Genomic DNA, 25960 nt, shown 5'->3' with positions numbered 1-25960 from the left:
TTCCTACGACTGTATACAAACCACACTGCCCTTCTGGGACAATAAAGATCATATCATTAAATCACGTGAGTGTGTGTAGCTGTCCCCTCATCACAGACACCTGTTCAGTGGATCTGACTTGGCGTCTGTCTCCGTCTCGTCTCACGTCCGTCTGTCGATCCGCCCGGACGGAGGAGTGAGTCGCCTACGACTGTGGGGACGACCGGCCAATAAGGGGCCAGCATCTAAACTATGAGAGAGAGAGAGAGAGAGAGAGAGAGAGAGAGGGAGAGAGAGAGAGAGAGAGAGACAGAGAGAGAGACAGAGAGAGAGAGAGAGACAGAGAGAGAGAGAGAGAGAGACAGAGTATGTATTTACATGCCACAACTTGAGGGACAGTGAATGATTGAGGCACACACACACACACACACACACACACACACACACACACACACACACACACACACACACACACACACACACACACACACACACACACACACACACACACACACACACACACACACACACACACACACACACACACACACACACACACACACACACACACACACACACACACACACACAATATAATATTCATACAGATGTATATATCGTTCATATTGTATATTGTTTTATTTTGACACATTGTGTATTGTCTGAATATTTGTTTGAATTATTTGAATTATTTGATGTTTGCTTTGGCAATATTGTTTTTTAAAAAACTGTCATGCCAATAAAGCCAATTTTGAATTTGAATTTGAATTGACAGAGAGAGAGAGAGAGACAGAGAGAGACAGAGAGAGAGAGAGAGAGAGAGAGACAGAGAGAGAGAGAGAGAGACAGAGAGAGAGAGAGAGAGAGACAGACAGAGACAGAGGGAGAGAGAGAGAGACAGAGAGACACACAGACATATAGACAGAGAGAGACACAGAGAGACACACAGACATACACAGAGAGAGACAGACAGACAGACAGACAGACAGACAGACAGACAGACAGACAGACACACAGACAGACAGACAGACACACAGACAGAGCCTGTTATAAATATAACAATTAGACATTAATAAACTGTTATTAAATGTGTCAAGATTCAAGATTCAAGATTTTTCTTCGTGTCCCAAGAGGGCAAATTGGTTCACAGCGAGGAGAGGCGACAACACATAACGGTACAATACAGTGACGGACACAAAACATCACAACATGCGTCTGGCGTTAAGACGGTCAATTGACTCCTCTCATCAATTCTTCATATTGTTTAAAAAAAGTTAAATGTTCTATAAACTCAATAATATTCCACCATCAATCTCAACAATCTGCTGTTTTATGGATTCATTGTCTGGTTTATAAAATGCTATAATATTATGTGTGTGTGTGTGTGTGTGTGTGTGTGTGTGTGTGTGTGTGTGTGTGTGTGTGTGTGTGTGTGTGTGTGTGTGTGTGTGTGTGTGTGTGTGTGTGTGTGTGTGTGTGTGTGTGTGTGTGTGTGTGTGTGTGTGTGTGTGTGTGTGTGTGTGTGTGTGTGTGTGTGTGTCCATTTACTATTATGGATTCATTGTCTGGTTTATAAAATGCTCCAAAACATTGACAAAATGAAAGAGTTACGCAGCAATAACTCAAAAAGATTTCATTTAGTCTAACTTGATAAATTAAGTTTAGATAATAAATTAATAATACATTAAAGGGACACTGTGTAATGTGACATCATCAAGTAAGTTCTAGAAAGTTCTAGAATGCAACACTCCCTGGGTAACCCCACCCCTTTAGAATAATAACAGAAGCTACAGTGGCCTTCAAGGACAAGAACAATTCAGAATTTTAAACAATGCACCTGATGACATTCCAACCAACATGGATGCCTCCATAAGACTTGCCTGCTCAATGTACAAAATGTAATATTAATATTTGTAATTCTCCGCTCGGGAGGATAATTCAGATTATTGGCAGAGGTGATTTTACACCAATGAGGTTATATTTATGAATGAGGATATTGATTTGAGCTAATGAATTACTTAAAATGTTACACAGTGTCCCTTTAAAATAAAATAAAAAATGATTAAGAGATGCCCAACTTAGGACTGGTGATGCAGATATTGGCATCACTTTGGGACACTTTTCTTCAGGTAAAATAACAACTAGTAGTGACACAGGCTTACTGTCTGTTATCAGCTACAGACAGAGGGTTTAAAATGTCCCTTTACTGCCTAGTTATAGAATTCAACATCATTTCATATATTGTATAATTATTCATTGTTATTTTAACCTGTGTGTGTGTGTGTGTGTGTGTGTGTGTGTGTGTGTGTGTGTGTGTGTGTGTGTGTGTGTGTGTGAAACATGAATATTATTTTTTGAAACCTTCCTGTAGCTTTTGTTGCCCACCAGCAGAGGGCAGTACAGACTCATGTTCATGTAAAGACAATAGAGAGAGAGTGTGTGTGTGTGTGTGTGTGTGTGTGTGTGTGTGTGTGTGTGTGTGTGTGTGTGTGTGTGTGTGTGTGTGTGTGTGTGTGTGTGTGTGTGTGTGTGTGTGTGTGTGTGTGTGTGTGTGTGTGTGTGTGTGTGTGTTTGTGTGTGTGTTTGTGTGTGTGTTACTGATGTTACGGGTACATTTTTTGGAGACAAAATAGAAGTCCCCATAATGCAAATAATTACATTCATAAAATGTTTTGGAACTACATTTTTCTCCCAAAAATGAATAACAAATCAAATGTGTCTGTAGTGTAGTGAGTGAGGGTCGTATCTCTCCAAGTATATCAATGCACGGTACTTAGTTTACCAACATATATAAGGTTTCCCCCAACTATTCATGCGTTAGTCGGCAATAATAGTCAGAAAATAGTCAAACATTTCCTAAATATGCTTCACCTTAACAAAGCATAAAATCCATAAAAATTGTATGGATTTCATGAAAATAAAAATACTGTAAGATTTTTATCTTAAAATGTTGGAAAAACTAAAAAATTTTCATTTCAGATAAACAGAACAGAAATCAACAAGTGGAAATCTCTCCTGTGTGTGTGTGTGTGTGTGTGTGTGTGTGTGTGTGTGTGTGTGTGTGTGTGTGTGTGTGTGTGTGTGTGTGTGTGTGTGAGCATCATACTCCAACCACAACTCATGAGATGTTTCTTGGTCGTGTCAGCGTGGAAAGAATCTCCGGTAACACCAATAAGGGTATATTATTAGCTGTTAGCAACCCACAACAGAATGACCCAACCAACCATGGACTCAGAGGAGGACCGCCTTCTACGCCTTCCAGAGGGGGGACCACCTTCCAGAGGGGGACCACCTTCTACACCTTCCAAAGGGGGACCGCCTTCCAGAGGGGGACCGCCTTCTACGCCTTCCAGAGGGGGACCACCTTCCAGAGGGGGGCCACCTTCTACTCCTTCCAGAGGGGGGCCACCTTCTACTCCTTCCAGAGGGGGGACCACCTTCCAGAGGGGGACCACCTTCTACGCCTTCCAGAGGGGGACCACCTTCCAGAGGGGGGCCACCTTCCAGAGGGGGGCCACCTTCCAGAGGGGGACCGCCTTCTACGCCTTCCAGAGGGGGACCACCTTCCAGAGGGGGGCCACCTTCCAGAGGGGGGCCACCTTCCAGAGGGGGACCGCCTTCTACGCCTTCCAGAGGGGGGACCACCTTCCAGAGGGGGGCCACCTTCCAGAGGGGGACCACCTTCCAGAGGGGGACCACCTTCTACGCCTTCCAGAGGGGGGACCACCTTCCAGAGGGGGGCCACCTTCCAGAGGGGGACCACCTTCCAGAGGGGGACCGCCTTCTACGCCTTCCAGAGGGGGACCGCCTTCCAGAGGGGGACCGCCTTCTACTCCTTCCAGAGGGGGACCGCCTTCTACGCCTTCCAGAGGGGGACCACCTTCCAGAGGGGGGACCACCTTCCAGAGGGGGGCCACCTTCCAGAGGGGGACCACCTTCCAGAGGGGGACCGCCTTCTACGCCTTCCAGAGGGGGACCGCCTTCTACGCCTTCCAGAGGGGGACCACCTTCCAGAGGGGGACCGCCTTCCAGGGGGGGGCCGCCTTCTACGCCTTCCAGAGGGGGGACCACCTTCCAGAGGGGGGCCGCCTTCTACGCCTTCCAGAGGGGGGACCACCTTCCAGAGGGGGACCTCCTTCCAGAGGGAGACCACCTTCCAGAGGGGGATCGCCTTCCAGAGGGGGGACCGCCTTCTACGCCTTCCAGGTAGCTTTGGTATGTCTGTTTTGTTTCTCCCCATGTCCTGTCAAATTTGATTACCACTCCCTCCGTAATGCATTTCACCTGGGCCTGTGGTCTCCCGTCTTGCCTATTTAAGTCCTGGTCTTTCCTTTGTTTGGTGTTGTAGCATTATGTTGTGTGTGCGTGTTGGTGTGTGTGTACCCTGCTTCTGGTATTTGGTTCCTACCTGCCTGCCCACAACCGTAACACTTACATCCAAATACCATCATGGCCTCCTGTACGGTTTGTGTATTAATGTCTATTTATTTAATGATTGTCTGATGCTGCTTTCTACGACTGTTTCCAAACCACACAGATTATATCATCAGATCAAGTCACGTGAGTCGAGCTCGAGTCCACGTGAACACAGCTCAGGTGTTCCATCACCTGGCCCAACAGGAAACACACACACACACACACACACACACACACACACACACACACACACACACACACACACACACACACACACACACACACACACACACACACACACACACACACACACACACACACACACACACACACACACACACACACACACACAAACACACACAAGCCCACACACGCCCACACCAACACACACACACACACACACACACACACACACACACACACACACACACACACACACACACACATACACACACACATACACACACACACACACACACAGCTCAGCTGCGGAATGTGGCCTGTCTTCTTCATTCCTGAGAAGTGTTTCTCTGTCTATGGTTCTGTAGAATCACGAAACGACACACTGACTGGAACACACCCAAACTTCCAAAGAATCAAATCACCTGCCCAGACAGGTAACACACACACACACACACACACACACACACACACACACACACACACACACACACACACACACACACACACACACACACACACAAACACACACACACACACACACACACACACACATCTTTATCATGGACAGGTGAAACGACACACTGACTGGAACACATCCAAACTTCCAAAGAATCAAATATATAACTTCAGTCTCTCAAGGTTTTTGGGCAAATGCTAAGACACACAAATGGTTGTTGTGTCACCAAACCACTAACTCATCTATCCTAACTACTGACCAGCTGTGCTAACATACAAGCACATTTTCTGGGTTACACTTAACTCTGATTTACAGGCCTGCTCTACTAAAGGCCTGCCTGTGTTAAACAGTGTGCAAACTTGTATAGGTCTTTAATGTTTTCCTGAGACATAATGGTTGTTGTGTCACGAAACCAAACTGTCAAAGTGTTTATGAGAACAGACAGATAATGTAATGCTTCTGGCCCTTTAACAGACTTGATCAATTTTGGGGCGACTGTGTCTCAGGTGGTAGAGTAGGTCGGCCTGTTATCAAAGGGTTGGCGGTTCAATTCCCGCCCTGCCACCTGTGTCATGGTTGTTGTGTCCTTGGGCAAGACACTCCACCCACCTTGCCTGGTGTGAATGTGTATGACTGCTGTATGTTTGAGGTGGTGGTCGGAGGGGCCGTAGGCGCTGAATGGCAGCCACGCTTCCGTCAGTCTGCCCCAGGGCAGCTGTGGCTACTATGGTAGTTTACCACCACCGGTATGACTGTGTGTGAATGAATGGAACCTGGAACCCTGTAAAGCGTCTTTGAGGGCCTTGAAAAGAGATATATAAATCCAATCCATTATTATTATAAAGTTCAGTGAGTTTGACTGACGCACCTGGAGTCAGAGGACAAACAGGTGGAGCAGGTGAGCCGAGCCAATTCCACGTAAACGCAGCTCAGGTTCCACACCCAGACACACACACACACACACACACACACACACACACACACACACACACACACACACACACACACACACACACACACACACACACACACACACACACACACACACACACACACACACACACACACACACACACACACACACACACACACACACACACACACACACACACACACACACACACACACACACACACACACACACACACACACACACACACACACACACACACACACACAGCTGCAGAATGTGGCCTGTCTTCTTCATTCCTGAGAAGTGTTTCTCTGTTTATGGTTCTGTGGAATCACGAAACGACACACTGACTGGAACACATCCAAACTTCCAAAGAATCAAGTCACCTGGTCAGACAGGTAACACACACACACACACACACACACACACACACACACACACACACACACACAGGAGTGGGCGGTGATAATGTTCAGGGTATAACTGGTTGTTTAATCTGATCAGAGCCTCACAGCGCGGTGGACTCTGTGAGAGGACGGACTGTCACAACTCAGCAGAACTTCAGGTGAGCTCAAATCTCTGTTTTCATTTGGAATCAGCTCAGAAAACTGAATCTGTATTTAGAGCTTTAATGGTTTTATGGTTCTTACATCTTCTTTCATGAAATCTCTGCATGTGTTTTCTGCAGCAGCTAAACTTCTCATAATCATTGTTAATTTGTATCATAATTATCAAATCAGCTACGAGGAACTTTTAAATATTTCTGAAACAGTCTAATTTTTCCTCTGATGATCATAAATTACATGTAACAGCAAACGAGACCATCAGTGCAAATAATGCTATTTGTAGATAGTTTTTCTTAATGCCTTTGTCATGGGTACGCTCACCCAGGAACAACAGCTGCGTGGTAAAAACACTACCGCTTTTTTCCAAAGAGGGCTCTAGAATGAACACAAACTGAAAGTTCCTCGTAGCTTTGAAAGCAGACAGCCTCTGTGGCAGCCTGAGGTTCTAGAGGTTCTGGTTCCCCTTTGTTAGGAACCAGGACTGAGGAACACAGTGAAAGGCCTTTAAAGCAACATGTGGTTAATATAGTAGTGAACCAATGGGATCCACTCTGCTGCTGCAACACATCTGTCAGCTGAGCTTCATTTCATTAGCTGTTAGTTAGCACCATCTAGTGGACAGATAGTAGAACTACATCATACATGCAATTTACAACATTACACGTTGTGATTAGTTTTGTTCAGGATTTTTATTTATCTTGTTGATATTTTTATTTTATATTTTTTTCATTGGTGAAAATACTTTTCTGTGTGTTTTTTATAGTATTGCAAACTTTTTTGCATTGTTGAGTTTCATTCATTTAAAGGCTGTTTGAATGCTGTAGGTTCAGGTGTGGAAACTGGTTATAGCATTTGTAATAGTTATATTATAAATATACTCATATATATGTATAGATGAACTTCTTTAGACATCCATTCGCTACAGAACCTCCAATCATTTCTTAAACAGCAACATTCTGAATCAGACAAGCTGTCAGTTTGTGGTTACATTTATGCATTTCATAAAAGCAGCTTCAGTTTGGCTCAATCTGTTTTTGTGTTGATAAAAACTAGTCTAAAATGTTCTAAAATGTTTAAATATACTAATTCATAACTACGAGGATTAACCAACTGTGAAATGCTGCTGAACATCATATCTGCTGCTGATTTACTATGAGGGACAATATCACCATCTAGTGGACGGATTCTGGAACTACACACAATATAAACATAAACAGTCAACACGGGTGCAGAGATCCACATTTATAATACAGAAATGTCGACCTTCCGAAAAGTATGTTTATTCTAGATTAATTTCACTTAATGTGTAATGAATCTAGAATAGATTTAAGTTTCACTTTTTGAATTAAATTACAGAAAAAAGAAAATTTTCATTCATATTTAATTTTGTTTTAGATGCACCTCGATATAGTTATAAGTACAAAGTGAATTTATTTGACCCACATTTGCAACGTCATCTGCCATCGATAATCAATTGTATAAATATAGCCCGCAATATGAACAGACTATCAAGGCAAGGCAAGGCAAGGCAAGTTTATTTATAAAGCACATTTCGGACACAAGGCCATTCAAGGTGCTTTACATGTGCAAAAACAAAAACACATCAAGAATAGAGCACACATTAAAAAAAATACATAAAAAAAAAACAAGCGAATGAGAAACATGAATATAAATAAAACATAAAATAATTTAAAAGTTTAAAAAGAATAAAAATAAATAAAAATTTAAAATTACAGGTTAAAAGGGAAACAGTAAAGTCTTCAGACCTGATTTAAAAGAGCCGAGTGTTGAAGCGGACCTTAAGTCCTGTGGAAGTTTATTCCAGAGCTTTGGTGCATTAAAACTGAAGGCTGCCTCTCCCTGTCTAGTCCTTACTCTGGGGACTGTCAGTAGCCCAGTGTCAGACGATCTGAGAGCTCTGACTGGTCTGTATGGGATCAGCAGGTCAGCGATGTATCTGGGGCCCAAACCATTTAGGACCTTATAGACCAACATCAATATTTTAAAATCAATTCTCAGAGTGACAGGAAGCCAGTGTAAAGACCTAAGAACTGGGGTAATGTGATCCACTTTTTTGGTCCTAGTGAGGACTCGAGCAGCAGCGTTTTGAATTAGCTGGAGCTGTCTGATTGACTTTTTAGGAAGGCCTGCAAAGACACTATTACAGTAGTCAAGTCTACTAAAAATAAATGCATGGACAAGTTTTTCTAAGTCCTGCTGAGACAGTAGCCCTTTAATTCTTGATATATTTTTAAGGTGGTAGTAGGCTGACTTAGTAATTGATTTAATGTGTTTTTTGAAATTCAAGTCTGAATCTATGACTACTCCAAGATTTCTAGCTTGGTGTGTGCTTTCTAACATAACAGATTTAAGCTGTGCGCTGACTTTTAATTGTTCATCCCTGTTACCAAAGACAATTACTTCAGTTTTGTCTTTGTTTAATTGAAGAAAGTTTTGGCACATCCAGTCATTGATTTGTTCAATGCACTTACTCAGTGCCTGTATCGGACTGTAGTCTCCTGGTGATATGGTTATGTAAATTTGTGTGTCGTCTGCATAATTATGGTAACATAATTTGTTCTTGTTCATAATCTGAGCTAGTGGGAGCATGTAGATGTTGAACAGAAGAGGCCCAAGAATGGAACCGCATGTAATATTTGTTCTCTCGGATGTGAAATTGCCTATTGATACATAGTAGTCTCTGTCCTTTAAGTATGATTCAAACCAGTTTAGTACAGTTCCAGAAAGTCCAACCCAGTTTGCTAGTCGATCTAGTAATATGCTGTGGTCAACTGTGTCGAACGCAGCACTGAGATCCAATAAAACTAATACAGAGCTTTTGCCACTGTCTGTGTTTAAGTGGATGTCATTGAGGACCTTAACCAGTGCAGTCTCAGTGCTGTGGTGTTGACGAAAACCTGACTGGAAAACATCAAAGCAGTTGTTCATTGCCATATAGTTATTTAGCTGCTGATAGACAGCTTTTTCAATGATCTTGCTTAAAAATGGCAGGTTAGATATGGGCCTATAATTGTTCATGACTGATGTTTCTAGGTTGTTCTTTTTTAGGAGTGCACATCACATAAATTATTATAATTGCCTACTGACAACTGGCCGGGGACTACAGCTGGAAATTAGCCAAATAGGCTAAAGCTGCTCCTTCTCAAAGGGGACTGTCCACGAAACTATAAACAAATAAACTAAACTAATAATTTATATCATTTCATCTTAATGTAATTATAATTAAGTTAATTATAAATGGTTCAGGTTGAATAAATAAAAAATAATAACTATTTAACTAAATGACAATGCAGTCTTTTATGTGGTACCTTAAAACAGGCTAATGAAAATAAAGCAATACACGGAAGATCATAGAATAACTGTTAAACACCTTGATTTCAGATCGGAGTGACAGCTGACTGAGCCAATCAGGCAACAGAATACGTTTATCCATAAATCACCATGGTAACTTATGTCCCTCCGCTTTTGTGCAACCAGATCATGGCTAACGCAAGCCAGGATAACCGAAATATCCTAGGTTAATCCCTTATCCTAGTTTTATGCAATAGGCCCCTGAAGTCAGTTCAGCAGGTGAGAATCCTCCCACAGAAACCTGAATTACTTTCATCACAGTGTGCTGAGTCACTGTTTACACATTGAAGCAAATAAAGAGTTTCGTATCAACAGAGAGAAAAGTAAACATGTGGAGGAGAGGGACCAAGATGAGAGACTGTCTGGAATAATTCAACATAAAACATCAGTTTTCTAGAAAATGTAGTTGTTTTCATTGAAACATTCAAGCGTCAAAAGACAATAAGTAGAAGTCTGAGTCAGTGGGCTGTACACACACTGTACAGGTGAATATTTTCTTGTTTCTCTCAGATCTTGACAGACAGAAAATATGGCGACAACAGCCGAAATCCTCTTTGGAACTTTGGAGGATTTAACTGACGGCGACTTTGAAAAATTCAAGTGGTTCCTGTCAGGTAACCTTCGCGACTTCCCAGCAATCCCTAAGAGTCGACTGGAAAATGCAACCCGGTTGGACACTGTGGATCTTCTGGTGCAGACCTACAATAAAGACCCTATTCAAGTGACCAGGATGGTTTTGGACAAGATCAATAGAAGGGATTTATTAGAGCCCATTTCAGAGCCTGAAGGTGAGTCATGGAAAGATGGAACAGGTGACATCACAACACGTCATCTCATAGACAGATTGTCCCCTGAAGGCTTGTAAAGAAAGCCGGGCTATGTCCAGCTGGCTCAGTGATAAACCCTTCAGGACGCCATCTCATAGACAGATGGATGAACTGGACAGAAATAATTTTGCTGTTCAGCATAAAACATCCCATGAAGTCAGAAATGTGTTATTAGAAAGTGTTTCCATGACTAACGTTCACTAGCATCCTCTCACTGATGTCATGTTGCTTTGTAGCTTCCAGGAAACCAGACAGACCAGAAACAGAGGAAGATCTGGACCAGTCCTCTGCTTCTGGGGAGGCTCTTCAGCCAGGGCCCAAGGCCTCCAACAAAGCTCTGTAGGTGGACACATGAAACATTTCAGTAGTACTAATTTAGGAAAATTGTTTAGGCTTAAGAATAACTCAAATTTGGCAGGTATTGAGGTAGGTTCATGAGTTCAGTTTTTTAGTTAAGGATCATTACATTGAACAGTATTGAAACTGCTTCTGTACTGGATATTAATATGAGTGGATATCCAATATCATCTGCTTTTTACATGAGTCACTTCTTCTACAGCCGAATCACTGGTTTTTTCTCAGGTGAAGGACTTGATGAAACTGTTGGTTAAATTATTGATTCATTCTAAATGTTTGAGTAGATCACTTCCTATCTTCAGCCTCTGGAGCAGGTTTGGATAGAAACAAGTTGTTGAATCTTCATGAGAACGTGTAACTGATAACTTCCATATTTGAACATTACTTGGTCCGAACTAACGGTTGAATAAATATATATTAACTTCTTCTTGTTAACACTAACAGACCAGAAACAGAGGAAGATCTGGACCAGTCCTCTGCTTCTGGGGAGGCTCTTCAGCCAGGGCCCAAGGCCTCCAACAAAGCTCTGTAGGTGGACATATCAAACATTTCAATAGTGCTCATTTTATATGATCAACATTTTGTTATTTGTGTTCACTAATTCTCCTTCTGCAAATCCCATTCAAACCTGGAAGTGCCTTTTAATGCAACTTTATATTCTCTGATGAAAGAGAAAAGTTCAACTCTTTAACGCCTCGTTTCCACATACGTACATTCTCGTATGCGATCCAACCGCATCCGACCGAAAGTCCATTCATTCTGTGTGATTCGCCGTAATGTCAATGTCAAATGTAAAAATTTAACTTTTGCCGTGGATAACGGAGAGACCGGATGACAGTTTGCTAGGTTAGCTTACATGCGATGTCCTTCCATTCAGTTTATGTTGATTCTCAAGTCAGTTAGATGATTAAAACATACTTGCTCATATAGTTTGAACACTTTTTGACTCAGAGTGGATGTTGTTCTGCTAAAATATTAAATACTTTATACAGTCCCCTCCATAACTATCGGAATAGTGAGGCCAATTCCCTTATTTTTGCTGTAGACTGGAAACATTTGGGGTTGACACCAAAAGATGAATATGTGACAATAGCTCAACATTTCAGCTTTCATTTCCAGGTATTCACATCTGGATCCGATACACAACTGAGAAGATATAATTTTTTGAAAAGGAACACAACATTTTTAGACAAGCAAAAGTATTGGATCAGATAGACTTTAAATAAATTAAAGTGAATAAACCGTAATATTTTGTCGTAAATACTTTGCTTGCAATAACTGCATCAAGCCTGTGACCCATTGACATCAAAACGTTTGCATTCTTCTTTTGTGGTGCTTTTCCAGGCTTTCACCGCAGCCTCATTCAGTTGCTGTTTGTTTTGGGGGGTTACTCCCTTCGGTCTCCTCTTTAGCAGGTAAAATGCATGCTCTATAGCGTTTAAGTCTGAAGATTGACTTGGGCAGTCTAAAACCTTCCATTTCTTGCCCCTGATTAACTCCTTTCAAAGGTTTTTTTATTCATCAAAATAATTTGCAAAGCAAATACAATACAATGATTAATTATTTTTTTCCCCTTTTTCCCCCCCCCCGAACACACCCCGCCCACATCCCACCCACAACCAATCCTGCAGCACATAAAAAAAAATATATATATATATATATATATATAATAAAAAAAAAAACAATACACAATATTAGAAAACTACATAGACAAAATACACACTACAAGAAACAAAAACAAACAATCAATGAAAAAAAAAAAAAAAAAAAAAAGGAGGGGAGGGGGTTGCTACTCCTGCAAAATTGTTGTTCGTCCATCAAAATAATTCATAAAGGGGCGCCAAATCTCGTCAAATTTAATCTCCGATCCCTGGACCGTATAACGTATCTTCTCTAAATTCATACATGACATAATGTCCTTAATCCAGTATGAGTGGGAAGGAGGAGCAGGATCTTTCCACTTGAGTAAAATAGCTCTGCGAGCAAGCAGCGAGGTGAAGGCCAGAACCTTCAGCTTCACTTTAGGCAAGCCCGGATTTGGAGCAATGCCAAAAATTGCGGTGAAAGGGTTCGGCTTAATTTGATGCTGCAATACTTCAGAGATTGTTTGAAAAACTGATGTCCAGAACTCAGTCAAGGTGGGACACAACCAGTACATGTGAAAGAGTGATGCCGGTGCGCTCTTACAGCTATCACAGGTCGGGTCTACATCGGGGAACATACGAGCTAATTTAGTTTTAGACATGTGGATACGATGTACTACTTTAAATTGCACTAGAGCATGTCGTGCGCACATAGAGGTAGAATGTATCTGATCCAAGACTGAATCCCACATGTGATTTGTGAAGGCAGAACCAAGGTCCTGCTCCCACAGAGTTCTTATAGCTGCTAATGAAGGGCTGTGCAACTTCGAAATAAGGTTGAAAAACACAGAAATTGAGCCTTTTAATGTGGGGTTTACAGAAAAAAACAAATCGGCATGATTGGCTGGGGGTTTGTGAGGGAATTGGGGAATTAACTTTTGCGTAAAATTCCTGATTTGCAGATATCGGAAAAAATGCGTCTTTTCTATACCAACATTTTTTGTCAATTGAGAAAAACTAACAAATAGATCATTAATAAATAAATCACCGATGCATTTTAAGCCTTTTTTATGCCAGATCTTGAATGCACCATCCACAGTCGAGGGAGTAAACAAATGATTAGCTGCAATTGGACTAAAAAGTGAAAAATTCTGCATTCCAAAATTCTTCCTAAATTGGGTCCAAATTCGAAGGGAGTGCTTAATCACGGGACTACTGTTGGGAATCGCCGAAGAGAGTGGAAGTGCGGCGCTTAAGAAGGCAGATAAAGACAGTGGGCTTATAGCGCTGGACTCCATTGTTACCCAGACTGGGGCTGAGTCGTCAAGGTGAAAATGCACCCAATACATTAGAGAATGGATATTAGCCGCCCAGTAATAGTATTGGAAATTAGGGAGAGCCATTCCACCTGTTTGTTTGGGTCTTTGAAGGAAAGCTTTCCGTAAACGAGGGTGTTTACCATTCCAAATATAATTTATCATTAAAGAGTCAAGGGCCTGAAAAAAGGATTTGGGAAGAAAGATGGGGAGACATTGGAATAAATATAGGAATTTTGGGAGTAATGTCATTTTAATTGAATTTATTCTACCTATAAGAGAGAAAGCCAGAGGAGACCACTTTGATAATATTTCCTTCGCCTGGTCCAATAATTTGAGGAAGTTATATTTAAGTAGGTTTTTAAAATTTCTGGTGAAACATACCCCAAGGTAACTCAGATGGTCTGTCACCACTTTGAGTGGGAGAGCTGTATAATCAAGTTTAAGAGCTTCTTTATTAATCGGAAAGAGTTCGCTCTTACTCAAGTTAAGTTTATAGCCAGAAAACTGACTAAAGACCTCCAACACAGAAAGTGCCTCCGGTAAAGAGGTGGCTGGCTTGGCGACAAACAAAAGTAAGTCATCGGCGTATAATGATACCTTATGTTCGATTCCTCCTCTCCATATCCCCTGAATCTGTTTGTTACCACGAATGGCAATAGCAAGTGGTTCAATTGCAATAGCAAAAAGGAGCGGGCTCAAAGGACAACCCTGCCGGGTCCCACGGTGCAGATCAAAACTACTTGAGTAACGGCTGTTTGTTAATACTGAGGCAGAAGGACATGCATATAATAATTTAACCCAAGAAGTGAAAACAGGACCCAAACCGAATTTTTCCAGGGTGAAAAACAAATAATTCCATTCTACTCTATCAAAAGCTTTTTCAGCATCCATAGAAGCGAGGCATTCTGATTCAGTATTTCTGGGGGAATATAAAATGTTCATTAGCCGGCGGATATTATAAAATGATTGGTGTCCCTTTATAAACCCAGTTTGGTCGGGGGATATGATAGAGGGGAGAACATCCTCCAATCTATGGGCGAGAATTTTAGCAAGTATCTTCACATCCGTATTTAATAGTGAAATTGGTCGGTATGATGCACAATCTGGAGGATCTTTATCTTTTTTTAACAACAAGGAAATACAGGCCTGGTAGAACGAAGGCGGAAGTTTACCTGAGTCAAATGAGTCTGAGAGTACTGAACATAAAAAAGGCGATAATTCGGCTGAAAATTTCTTAAAAAAGTCAGATGGAAGTCCGTCTGGACCAGGAGATTTGCCTGATTGCATAGATGTTATTGCTGCAAAAATTTATTTCTGAGTAATAGGTGCCTCAAGGCTATGTCTCAGGTCCTGAGAGAGGGAAGGCATGTTCAGGCCACTGAAAAAGGTTTCCATCACCGTTGCGTCTACTGTACAATCAGAACTATACAAATTTGAATAGAATGTTTTAAACTTTTCGTTTATCAGTTTCTGATCTGATGTTGTACACCCACTGTCTGTCCGTATTCCCGGGATGAGTTGCTTCGCTCTAAATCCGCGCAGTTGATTGGCCAGGAGTATACCAATCTTGTCACCATGCTCGTAAAAAGTACTTCTGCTCCTAAGCAACTGGTCTGCAACCTGACGAGAGGAAAGAAGGTTGAATTCTGTCTGAAGTTTTAAACGTTCTTTGTAAAGTTCAGATAAAGGTGAGTTAGCGTATTGTCTGTCTATGTTCAGAATCTGATCAGCTATTTCAGTTTGTTTCTGTTTTGTACATTTATTTTTGTATGCTGCAAATGATATAATTTCACCTCTCAAATAGGCTTTCAGAGCTTCCCAAATTGTTGCATTGGACACATCAGGTGTTTTATTTATACTCAAAAAAGTTTTAATATGTGTAGAGATGTGTGAAAGAAAACTCTCATCTGTGAGCAACAATGGATCCAGTCTCCACTGCCTTCTTGTATATAGCTGTGCCCCTAGCCTTAGCCCTGAAATTAGAATGAAAAAATTGTCCACGCCAGCATTTACTTAATCGCCCATGGTCAGAGTCATGTAAGTGGGTTTCTTGAAGAAAAACTATTCCAGCCCTGAGCCGTTTTAGGTGGGTTAAGACCTTACCCCTTTTTACTTGGTGATTTAGACCTTTGACATTCAAACTAATTAAATTAAGATTGCCCTTCATCTAGCTCAGTTATAGTGAGAGTAAAAAGAGTTACTCCGATAAGAAAAAGAGTAGCAAAATACAGAGGGAGAAAAAAAAAACACAAAAAAACAAAAACAAAAAAAACACAAAAAAAAAAACACAAATTACTGAAAACACAGCAGGTGATAACTTATCAGCTAAACCCCCGGTTAACACCACCCCATCCCACCCAGAACCCACCCCATATTTTGCTCTAAACAGCAAACCCCTGCAGACCTTTATTAGTCTCAAAACAGACATTCCAAGCCTTGACTTACAGACTTGTGCTAGCTTCCCACATACGTCTTGTGCAGTTCACCCCATAGCAGCTAGTAACACTATGAACCATTCTGCAAACTGTCAATATGACAACACACTAAACAAACAAACCGTGCTCACCCAACAGATTAAAAAAATAAATAAAATAAAAAATAACAAATAAGAAAAAAAAAATAAAGAACAGACAAGCTTATCTAGCCGTTTTTAAATAAAGATACAAAATAAGAAAGGGGGAAAAAAAAGCAAGTGAGCCAGACAATACGTCAAAAATGCAAGCAACAAAAATATCACGTTCCTCCAGCCAATTTACTCAAAAAAAAAATAAAAAATAAAAAAAAAATGCATGTGGTACCATCGGTTAGAGAGTTTGGCTGGGGATATGAAAAAGAGCAAGGTAAAGTAAGTAAAGTAAAGTAAAAAAAAATTAAAATTAAAATTAAAATAAAGCGTGAATTAGACAAGCTGTCCAAATGGCATTAAAAATTAAAATTAAAATTAAATAAAGAACAGACACTCTTATCTAGCAGTTTTTTTTTAAAAAGGAGAAAAAAAAGCGAGTGAGCTAGACAGTACGTCAAAAATGACAAGCAACCAAAAATGTCATGTTCACCCAGCCAATTTACTCATTTTAAAAAAGGGAGAAAAAAAATGCGTGTAGTAACGTCAGTCTGAGAGTTTGGCTGGGGATATGAAAAAAGGATTTGTCCACATTATATACTCACGGCAGGCAGTCGTATTCACTACGGAATCACACCCAATGTGGATATAAAGTTAGATGCTTCAGAGACAGATCTCAGCCACCTTCTCAGCCCCTGATGAACTCCTTTGTTGTTTTTGCAGTTTTTTTGGATCATTATCTTGCTGCATGATGGAGCATCTTCCAATCAGTTTGGTTGCATCTTTCTTTAAATTGGCAGACCGAATGTTTCTGTAGACTTCTAAGTTCATTTTGCTGCTGCCATCATGTGTTACTGTGTTGTTGTCAAAATGAACCTTTACCAAAGTGATGAAAAGGCTAAAGTTTGGAGAAAGAAAGGATCTACTCATGATCCCAAACATACAGGCTCATCTGTGAAACACGGTGGAGGCAATGTCATGGCTTGGGCTTGCATGGCTTCTTCTGGGATGGGCTCATTATTCTTCATTGATGATGTAACACATGATGGCAACAGCAAAATATACTCAGAAGTTTACAGAAACATTTTGTCTGACAATTTAAGGAAAGATGCAACCAAACTGATTGGAAGATCCTTCATCATGCAGCAAGATAATGACCCAAAACACAACAAAGGAGTTAATCAGGGGCAAGAAGTGGAAGGTTTTAGACTGGCTAAGTCAATCACCAGACTTAAACGCTATAGATCATGCATTTTACCTGCTAAAGAGGAGACTTAAGAGAGTAACCCCCTAACACAAACAGCAACTGAATGAGGCTGCGGTGAAAGCCTGTAAAAGCATCACAAAAGAAGAATGCAAAAGTTTGGTGATGTCAATGGGTCACAGGCTTGATGCGGTTATTGCAAGCAAAGGATTTGCGACAAAATAGTACGTTTTATTCACTTGAATTTATTTAAAGTCTATCTGTTCCAATACTTCTGCTCGCCTAAAAATGTGTTGTTCCTTTACAAATAATGATATCTTCTCAGTTGTGTATCGGATTCAGATGTGAATAACTGGAAATGAAAGCTGAAATGTTGATCTATTGTCTCAAATTCATCTTTTGGTGTCAAACCCAAATGTTTCCAGTCTACAGCAAAAATAAGGGAATTGGCCTCACTGTTCCGATACTTATGGAGGGGACTGTATACGTGATACACTATACAGATATGTTACAGATCATTGGTCAGTAATAGAACATTACTTGGTCCGAACTAACGGTTGTCTGAATATATATATATTATCTTCCTCTTGTGACAGACAGCAGTGATAGAATGGAGATAGTTAACACAAATGAGTTTGAGCCTGTTTCTCTGTCACACTGACAAACTGAGGAACACTGCTTCATGTTGAACAACATGTTATGCCCCGGTCTAGGGGAACCAGAGACACAACACAAATGCTACAATACCCACTCCCCGATCCCCAAACCACCACACAACGACTTTTCTAAAGTAAAATAAATGGTAATTTATTTCTAACTGAGCAGTAATGGAACAGAAACAGCAATAATCTTCAGGGTGAGTTAACGCCAAAACAATCTATCTGGAAACAAAAGCACTGAGCGCTGAGTGAATCCGGCGGAGCCTTTGAATGAATTGAATTTTTTAAGGGTGACCTGATCCCATTCCCACGTTGCCATTTGCACACACATTCATACACCGATAGGCTACTTATCGGGAGCAATTTAGGGTGCAGTGTCTTCCTCAGGGACAGTTGGACATGCGGCGGAGAGACGGGGGATCGAACCACCGGACCTGTAGTTGAGGGTCGACCACCCTACAAACTTCGCCACAGCCGCCCCAAAGTTGGGACTCATGTTGATAGAAAATCATTCTGACTGTGTTTCTTCCTCCAGGATGGACCCCGGTGGACAGCAGAGGTTAAAACGTGATGATCTGAAGAAGTGTAAGTGTGGATTCAGTTTGAGTTCAGTTTTCTTAATTGTGCTCCTAGGAACTTTCAGTGTGTGTTAATTCTAGCGCCCCCCTTTGGACAAGAGCGGTAGTGTTTTCACCACGCCAGCTGTTGTTCCTGGGTGAGCATATCCATGACAAAGGCATTAAGAAAAACTATATAAAAATAGCATTATTTGCACTGATGGTCTGGTTTGCTGTTACATGTAATTCATGATTATCAGAGGAAAAAGCAGACTGTTTTAGAAATATTTAAATTTCCTTGTTGCACCTTTAATTAGTCAATTAACACAGGGCAAATTGAAATGTTTCTTTCTGCATATCCCCTCTCAGGATATCACACTACTGAGATGAGATAGCAAGGGATGAACATGAGGCCACAGTAACCTTGATCTTCAAAAACCTAATGAATCCATCTTTGAATTAGATCAGAGTCCTGATAATAAGGAGGAAAATAAAGAACATCAAAACACAGAATAAAGCCTTCAGGTGTCTGATGATAAACTGCTGCTGTGTCTTTTTCTCTCCATCAGATTCCTGTGAACTCACACTGGACACAAACACAGTAAACAGAAAACTCCAACTGTCTGACAACAACAGGAAGGTGACAGGTGTGGAGGAGAAGCAGCCATATCCTGATCATCCAGACAGATTTGACTGCTGTCAGGTGCTGTGTAGTAATGGTTTGACTGGTCGCCATTACTGGGAGGTCGAGTGGAGCGGATTGGTTGGTATATCAGTGAGTTCCAGAGGAATCAGCAGGAAAGGAGACGGTAATGACTGTAGGTTTGGAGAGAATGATCAGTCCGGGTGTCTGCTCTGCTCTGATGGGGATGGTGAAGACGATGATCATGTTCCTCGTGGTCACTATGTCTGTCACAATAAAACAGGAACACCCATCTCCTCCTCCTCTGTCTCTAACAGAGTAGCAGTGTATGTGGACTGTCCTGCTGGCTCTCTGTCCTTCTACAGAGTCTCCTCTGACTCACTGATCCACCTCCACACCTTCAACACCACATTCACTGAACCTCTGTATCCTGGGTTTGGGGTCTATCTACCTGGTTCCTCGGTGTCTCTGGACCAGTCCTCTGCTTCTGGGGAGGCTCTTCAGCCAGGGCCCGAGGCCTCCAACAAAGCTCTGTAGGTGGACACATCAAACATTTCAATAGAGCTCATTTTACATGATCAACATTTTGTTATTTGTGTTCACTAATTCTCCTTCTGCAAATCCCTGGATTCTGGTTCAAACCAGGAAGTGTTTCTCTGTCACACTGACACACTGAGGAACACTGCTTCATGTTGAACAGCAGTTAGGACTCATGTTGATAGAAAATCATTCTGACTGTGTTTCTTCCTCCAGGACGGACCACGGTGGAGAGCAGAGGTTAAAACGTGATGATCTGAAGAAGTGTAAGTGTGGATTCAGTTTGATTTCAGCTTTCTTAAAGCTGCTCCGAGGAACTTTCAGATTGTGTTCATTCTAGCGGCCTCTTTGGACTAAAGCTGTAGTGTTTTTAGATAGCCAACTGTTGTTCCTGGGTGAGTGTACCCGGACAAAGGCATTAAGAAACCTGTATAAAAATAGTTTAGGGCTGTCAAAATGAATGTGTTAACGCAGGGTGATTAATTTCAGGAATTAATGTGTTTATTATTTTAACGCAATTAACGCATGTGCAGAATGATCCGCCCCGTACATCCCACCGGCTCTGTACTACAGTCACTGTAACGTTGTGGCTGACCCAGGATCAGTAGCTGTGCCTGGCCAAACATAGCAGCACGTTAGCCCATGCCGTGTTTTAAACTGCTAACGGCCACGTCTGTGTCGCGGGCGGCAGTTGATGTCGGGAGCAACAGGAGGAGAAACATTGTCTGCTCTATTCAGAGCCCGCGAGGACACAAAGGTCTGCAGTTTTCAGAGGTGTGTGTGAGTAGTGTGTGGCTATTCAGGCACAAATGAACAGTCCCCTAGAACGTAGTCACACGTACAAACAAGGGATGTGAAACGACTCATTATTTGCGTGTCGACGTGTCGCTGGCATGAATCGACAAATCGATCGATTTACTGTGCCATTAAAAAAAAAAGGCAGAGTGCAGCACGCATTTATGGTGCTGATAAACTGCGCTTTCCTTTAAACAACACTGCTGCTGCCCGCTGTGTGTGTTCAGATTTCATCTGCATCAAAGCCTTTTTGATAATAAAAATGAGAGGCTTTAATTAAACGCTGTCCATGCGTCGGAGGTGAATGTAACTTACTTGGCTGAAAAGAGAAACTACCAGAGGGAGGCGGCTCTCTGTCCCTTCAGTCGCGCTGTCAGCTTGCCGACATGGCTCTGCTGTGTATTCAGGCTCCAGACAAACAAACAGATCGTGGAAGCCGCTCCCCTAGACAACGTTAACGGGCAGGAGTTTCATGACTTTCACTTTATCCATCAAACCAAAAGCAGTTTTTCTGCACGGCAGATCACTCGCTGGTCTCCCGGTGATTTTCACCGTCACAGCGTTCCACTCGCTGCTTTGTTCGGGCGGAGGCTTTGTGTGAAGGTGATTTAACATCACGGTCGTAGACGAATGCTATAGACCTATAACTTTATGCTGCATATTTTGCATTGCACTGTTGACCAACACTGGACATTTAATGTGCGCAAATTGCAGAAATGAAGCGCCCAGAGCGCGCTCACGACCACACGTGAACTCGCATCACGGACGTCTCCCCTGTCCCGAAAAAAATCTAATAAAGTAAAACCCTCCGATTTACCGATTTCTATTTTTAGAGTCGAGAATCGACACATTGTTCACATCCCTAGTATAAACACACACACGCACGCACGCGCACACACACACACACACGCCCACGCACGCACACACGCACACACACCCAGCGGACTGCAATCAAGTTGTATTCAAGAATGCACTATCTATGGATTCACCAAATAAATGCCATTATACTATATAGCCTATATTTGCTCAAAGAGACAGACAAATTGAATTATGGTGTGGTAGGTATATATTTTAGTTTGATTTTAATTTATTTTCAGTATTAAAACAATAATTTGGATTTTCAATGAATAGAAAGACTTATTTTAAATGTACATATCCACCTTCTGTCCTTTATCTTTCTGTTTATACAACAATATACAGAGACAATTTGAATTTTAGCCATATTTCAAATGGTAGAATGAATCATGATTAATCGTGATTTATCCACAGCACCCTGTGATTAATCAATCACAATCACTCAATTAATTGTAGAACATCAAAAGACAAACACAGAATAAAGCCTTCAGGTGCCTATTGCATAAAAGTGGAATTAAGATATCCAGGATGATTGATAAAGCCAGCCTTGACAAAGTCTAGCCTGGGCACTTTGGATCAGTCAGTTGCATAAACGCCAATCCAGGATGTAAAGGGGCTGCTTTGTCAAGCCAGGTGTAAGTCATTCTGTTAAGTGCCAGCCCACAGCTTTCAGAAGTAGACCCAAAGATCGAACACAGCTTTACTGATGGAAAAATGGAAAAGACGGCCCATTTTCCCACAATGCCTTGCTAGTTTAAACCGTAAATCAGGGGGCAGTTCATTTCATACAGCAGATGTATTCTCTGCCATCTGATCTTGATGTCCCTGCATTGTTTTATGATAAAATAGTTGACAGTGAGCAGTCTGCAGGTGAATCTAAAAAAATTAATATCATGGAAAGTCCATTCAAAAAGTTAAACTTTCATAGATTCATTACAAGAAGTGAAATGTGTCAGGCCTTTTTTTGGATGATTGATTGATCATGGAATAAAAAATCCAGTATCTCAAAATATTAGAATGTTACATACAACCAATCAGAAAAAGGATTTATAATACAGAAATGTCGACCTTCTGAAAAGTATGTTTATTCTAGATTAATTTCACTTCATGTGTAATGAATCAAGAATATATTTAAGTTTCACTTTTTGAATTAAATTACAGAATTTTTTTTTTTTTCATTGATATTGAATTTTGTTTCAGATGCACCTCGATATAGTTATAAGTACAAAGTGAATTTATTTGACCCACACTTGCAACGTCATCTACCATCGATAATCAATTGTATAAATATAGCCTGCAATATGAACAGACTATCACATAAATTATTATAATTTATATCATTGCATCTTAATCTAATTATAATTAAGTTAATTATAAATGGTTCAGGTTAAATAATAAAAAATAATAACTATTTAACTAAATGACAATGTAGTCTTTTATGTGGTACCTTAAAACAGGCTAATGAAAATAAAGCAGTACACAGAAGATCATGGAATAACTGTTAAACACCTTGATTTCAGATCGGAGTGACAGCTGACTGAGCCAATCAGGCAACAGAATAAGTTTATCCTTTACGTTTAGCCTGGTCGGGACCAGGCTAAACGTAAAGGATAAATCTCCATGGTAACTTATGTCTCTCCGCTTTTATGCAACCGGATCATGGCTAACGCAAGCCAGGATAACCGAAAAATCCTAGGTTAATCCCTTATTCTAGTTTTATGCAATAGGCCCCTGGTGTCTGATGATAAACTGCTGCTGTGTCTTTTTCTCTCCATCAGATTCCTGTGAACTCACAGTGGACACAAACTCAATACACAGAAAACTCAAACTGTCTGACAAGAACAGGAAGGTGACATGTGTGGAGAAGAGGCAGCCATATCCTGATCATCGAGACAGATTTGACAACTGGTTTCAGCTGCTGTGTAGTAATCGTCTGACTGGTCGCCGTTACTGGGAGGTCAAGTGGAGCGGATGGGTTCAGATAGCAGTGAGTTACAGAGGAATCAGGAGGAAAGGAGGCGGTAAGGACCGTGTGTTTGGAAGGAATGATCACTCCTGGAGACTGGGCTGCTCTGATGGTGGTGGTGATCGTCCTCTTCGTGGTTACTCTGTCTGGCACAATGACATACACACATACATCTCCTCCTCCTCTGTCTCTGACAGAGTAGCAGTGTATGTGGACTGTCCTGCTGGCTCTCTGTCCTTCTACAGTGTCTCCTCTGACTCACCGATCCACCTCCACACCTTCAACACCACATTCACTAAACCTCTTTACCCTGGGTGTGGGTTTGGGTATGGTTCCTCAGTGTCTCTGTGTGATGTGTAGGAGGGAGATAACTTCCAGTGCTGTGGTTTAAATGTTGGATCTATCTATCTATCTATCTATCTATCTATCTATCTATAGTCCCCTCCAATAGTATCGGAACAGTGAGGCCAATTCCTTTATTTTTGCTGTAGACTGGAAACATTTGGGTTTGACACCAAATATGAATGTGAGACAATAGCTCAACATTTCAGCTTTCATTTCCAGGTATTCACGTCTGGATCTGGGGCCGTATTCACAAAACAGTTTATCTTAGCGCTAAGAGTACTCCTAAGGAGCACTAAAAGTTCTTAGTAAGGAGTTAATTTCTTAAAACCTATTCACAAAGCTGATAAGATCAACTTTTACTAAGGAATGGGAGGGACTCCTAAGCTAAGGCAAGAGGGCGGTGTTGACCCTGTTGCTATGGATGATGTCATGTTCATACCTTCTATGCCCACAGTGATTGGCTGAGAGGGAATGAGAGCTAAGAGTGAGTTTATGATAGAACCACTGTGGGAGATATCCATATCGTGTCGCTGTATTAAAGTAAAGAGTTTTTATATACAATTAATGACAAGTGACACTGATTTAACATGAAACCAAGATACTGCAGGGTTTCCCACACATTCGTTCACAATTAACCTACAACAGCGCCACATAGGTCTATTCATTTAAAATGTTACAATGATTTGAATCGGAAAAAATATCCTCATTGAACAGCTGCACGCCATGCACTCTCACTGTATTTCCCTCAACGGCGGACTATGCCGCAATAGTCAGACAGCGACAAACCAGGAAATTCACAATTTAGAAACAACAACTGGCGAAATCGTAAAGTGCATGCGGAAGGAAAAAGGCGAGACACGCAACTATACAGTAGCGGACCTGTGGAATGGAGGAGATGGAAGCGCCACATATGGGCCTACTCTAGTAACAAATTAAACCCAAACGTGACACCAACAGTAACTTTCAGTGCATCGTAAACCCAAAGCAACTGCAGGAAAAGGAACTTAATACATATTTTTTTATATAAATATAATAAATATAAATGTGTCTATACTTTCTAAACATAGCTTTAATAAGATCATTAAACCCTTACAGCTATTAAGGTACCTTTTGTAAAGCTCACTAGCATTAAATCTCTCCAAAATGCCATCAAATGGTTGTCTGTGATTTACTCTTAGTGACTTAGGAGTCCTCTCGAGGACTCCTAGCTTTTCATAGATTTAGGAGCTAGTTTTAGCGCTAAAATGCTTTGTGAATTACACTTATCTTAAAAAGTTAGGAGTCCTAAAATTAGGAGTGAAACGCCCCTTATTTTTTAGAGTTACTCCTAAATCAGCACATTAGGACCTACTCTTAGCCTTAAAATGTTTTGTGAATACGGCCCCTGATACACAACTGAGAAGATAGCATTATTTGTAAAGGAACAACACATTTTTAGGAGAGCAAAAGTATATCTGTCTATCTTTCTGTCTGTCTGTCTCTGATTGGATCTGATCTCTGACATTTTCACCATGTGACATCACAGCACAAACAAACATGGCCGCCCAGTAGCACTAAGGAGAGAACATTTTATGTTTGTTTTAACAGCATCTTGATCATGTAAATTGTTGATTTCTTTGTGGAATGTAAGGTTTTGATGAATTGTTTTTTTTGGCTTAACTTGGATATGTATCAGATAATGACACCAAGAGTTGTCGCGGGGCGTTCACAGACAGTTGGAACTTTGAGAATACGATAAATTTTCCGCTGTTTTAAGCTTCTGGCTACTGTGAGTGATTTCTTTTTTGTGGGTCGGGGGGGGGGGGGGGTCTTATTTCTTCAAACCCAGTCTGAGGGTTTTGGTAAATGTTGGTGTTGTCAGAAAT

The 25960-nt window shown here is 41.2% G+C and overlaps 2 protein-coding genes across 2 annotated transcripts in view; both read left to right on the top strand.

Moving 5' to 3' along the window:
* LOC307266073 (NACHT, LRR and PYD domains-containing protein 3-like) overlaps nt 1–25960 on the top strand; it is a 146831-nt gene that overhangs the window by 16607 nt on the left and 104264 nt on the right. The gene's annotated exons all lie outside the window — the stretch shown is intronic.
* Nucleotides 6467–25872, top strand: LOC307266077 (uncharacterized protein). Its single transcript, XM_080047980.1, has 8 exons — nt 6467–6512; nt 10396–10673; nt 10949–11051; nt 11514–11597; nt 18933–18982; nt 19524–20130; nt 20351–20400; nt 23563–25872. The coding sequence occupies exons 2-8, from the start codon at nt 10415–10417 to the stop codon at nt 24108–24110; spliced, it is 1701 nt and encodes a 566-aa protein (XP_079904106.1). The 5' UTR covers nt 6467–6512; nt 10396–10414; the 3' UTR covers nt 24111–25872.

This window comes from Ammodytes marinus, assembly GCF_949987685.1.
Source record: "Ammodytes marinus genome assembly, chromosome: 19".
Taxonomy (NCBI): domain Eukaryota; kingdom Metazoa; phylum Chordata; class Actinopteri; order Uranoscopiformes; family Ammodytidae; genus Ammodytes; species Ammodytes marinus.
Note: the sequence above shows the minus strand (reverse complement) of the source record. Positions and strands in the feature narration are given on the sequence as shown.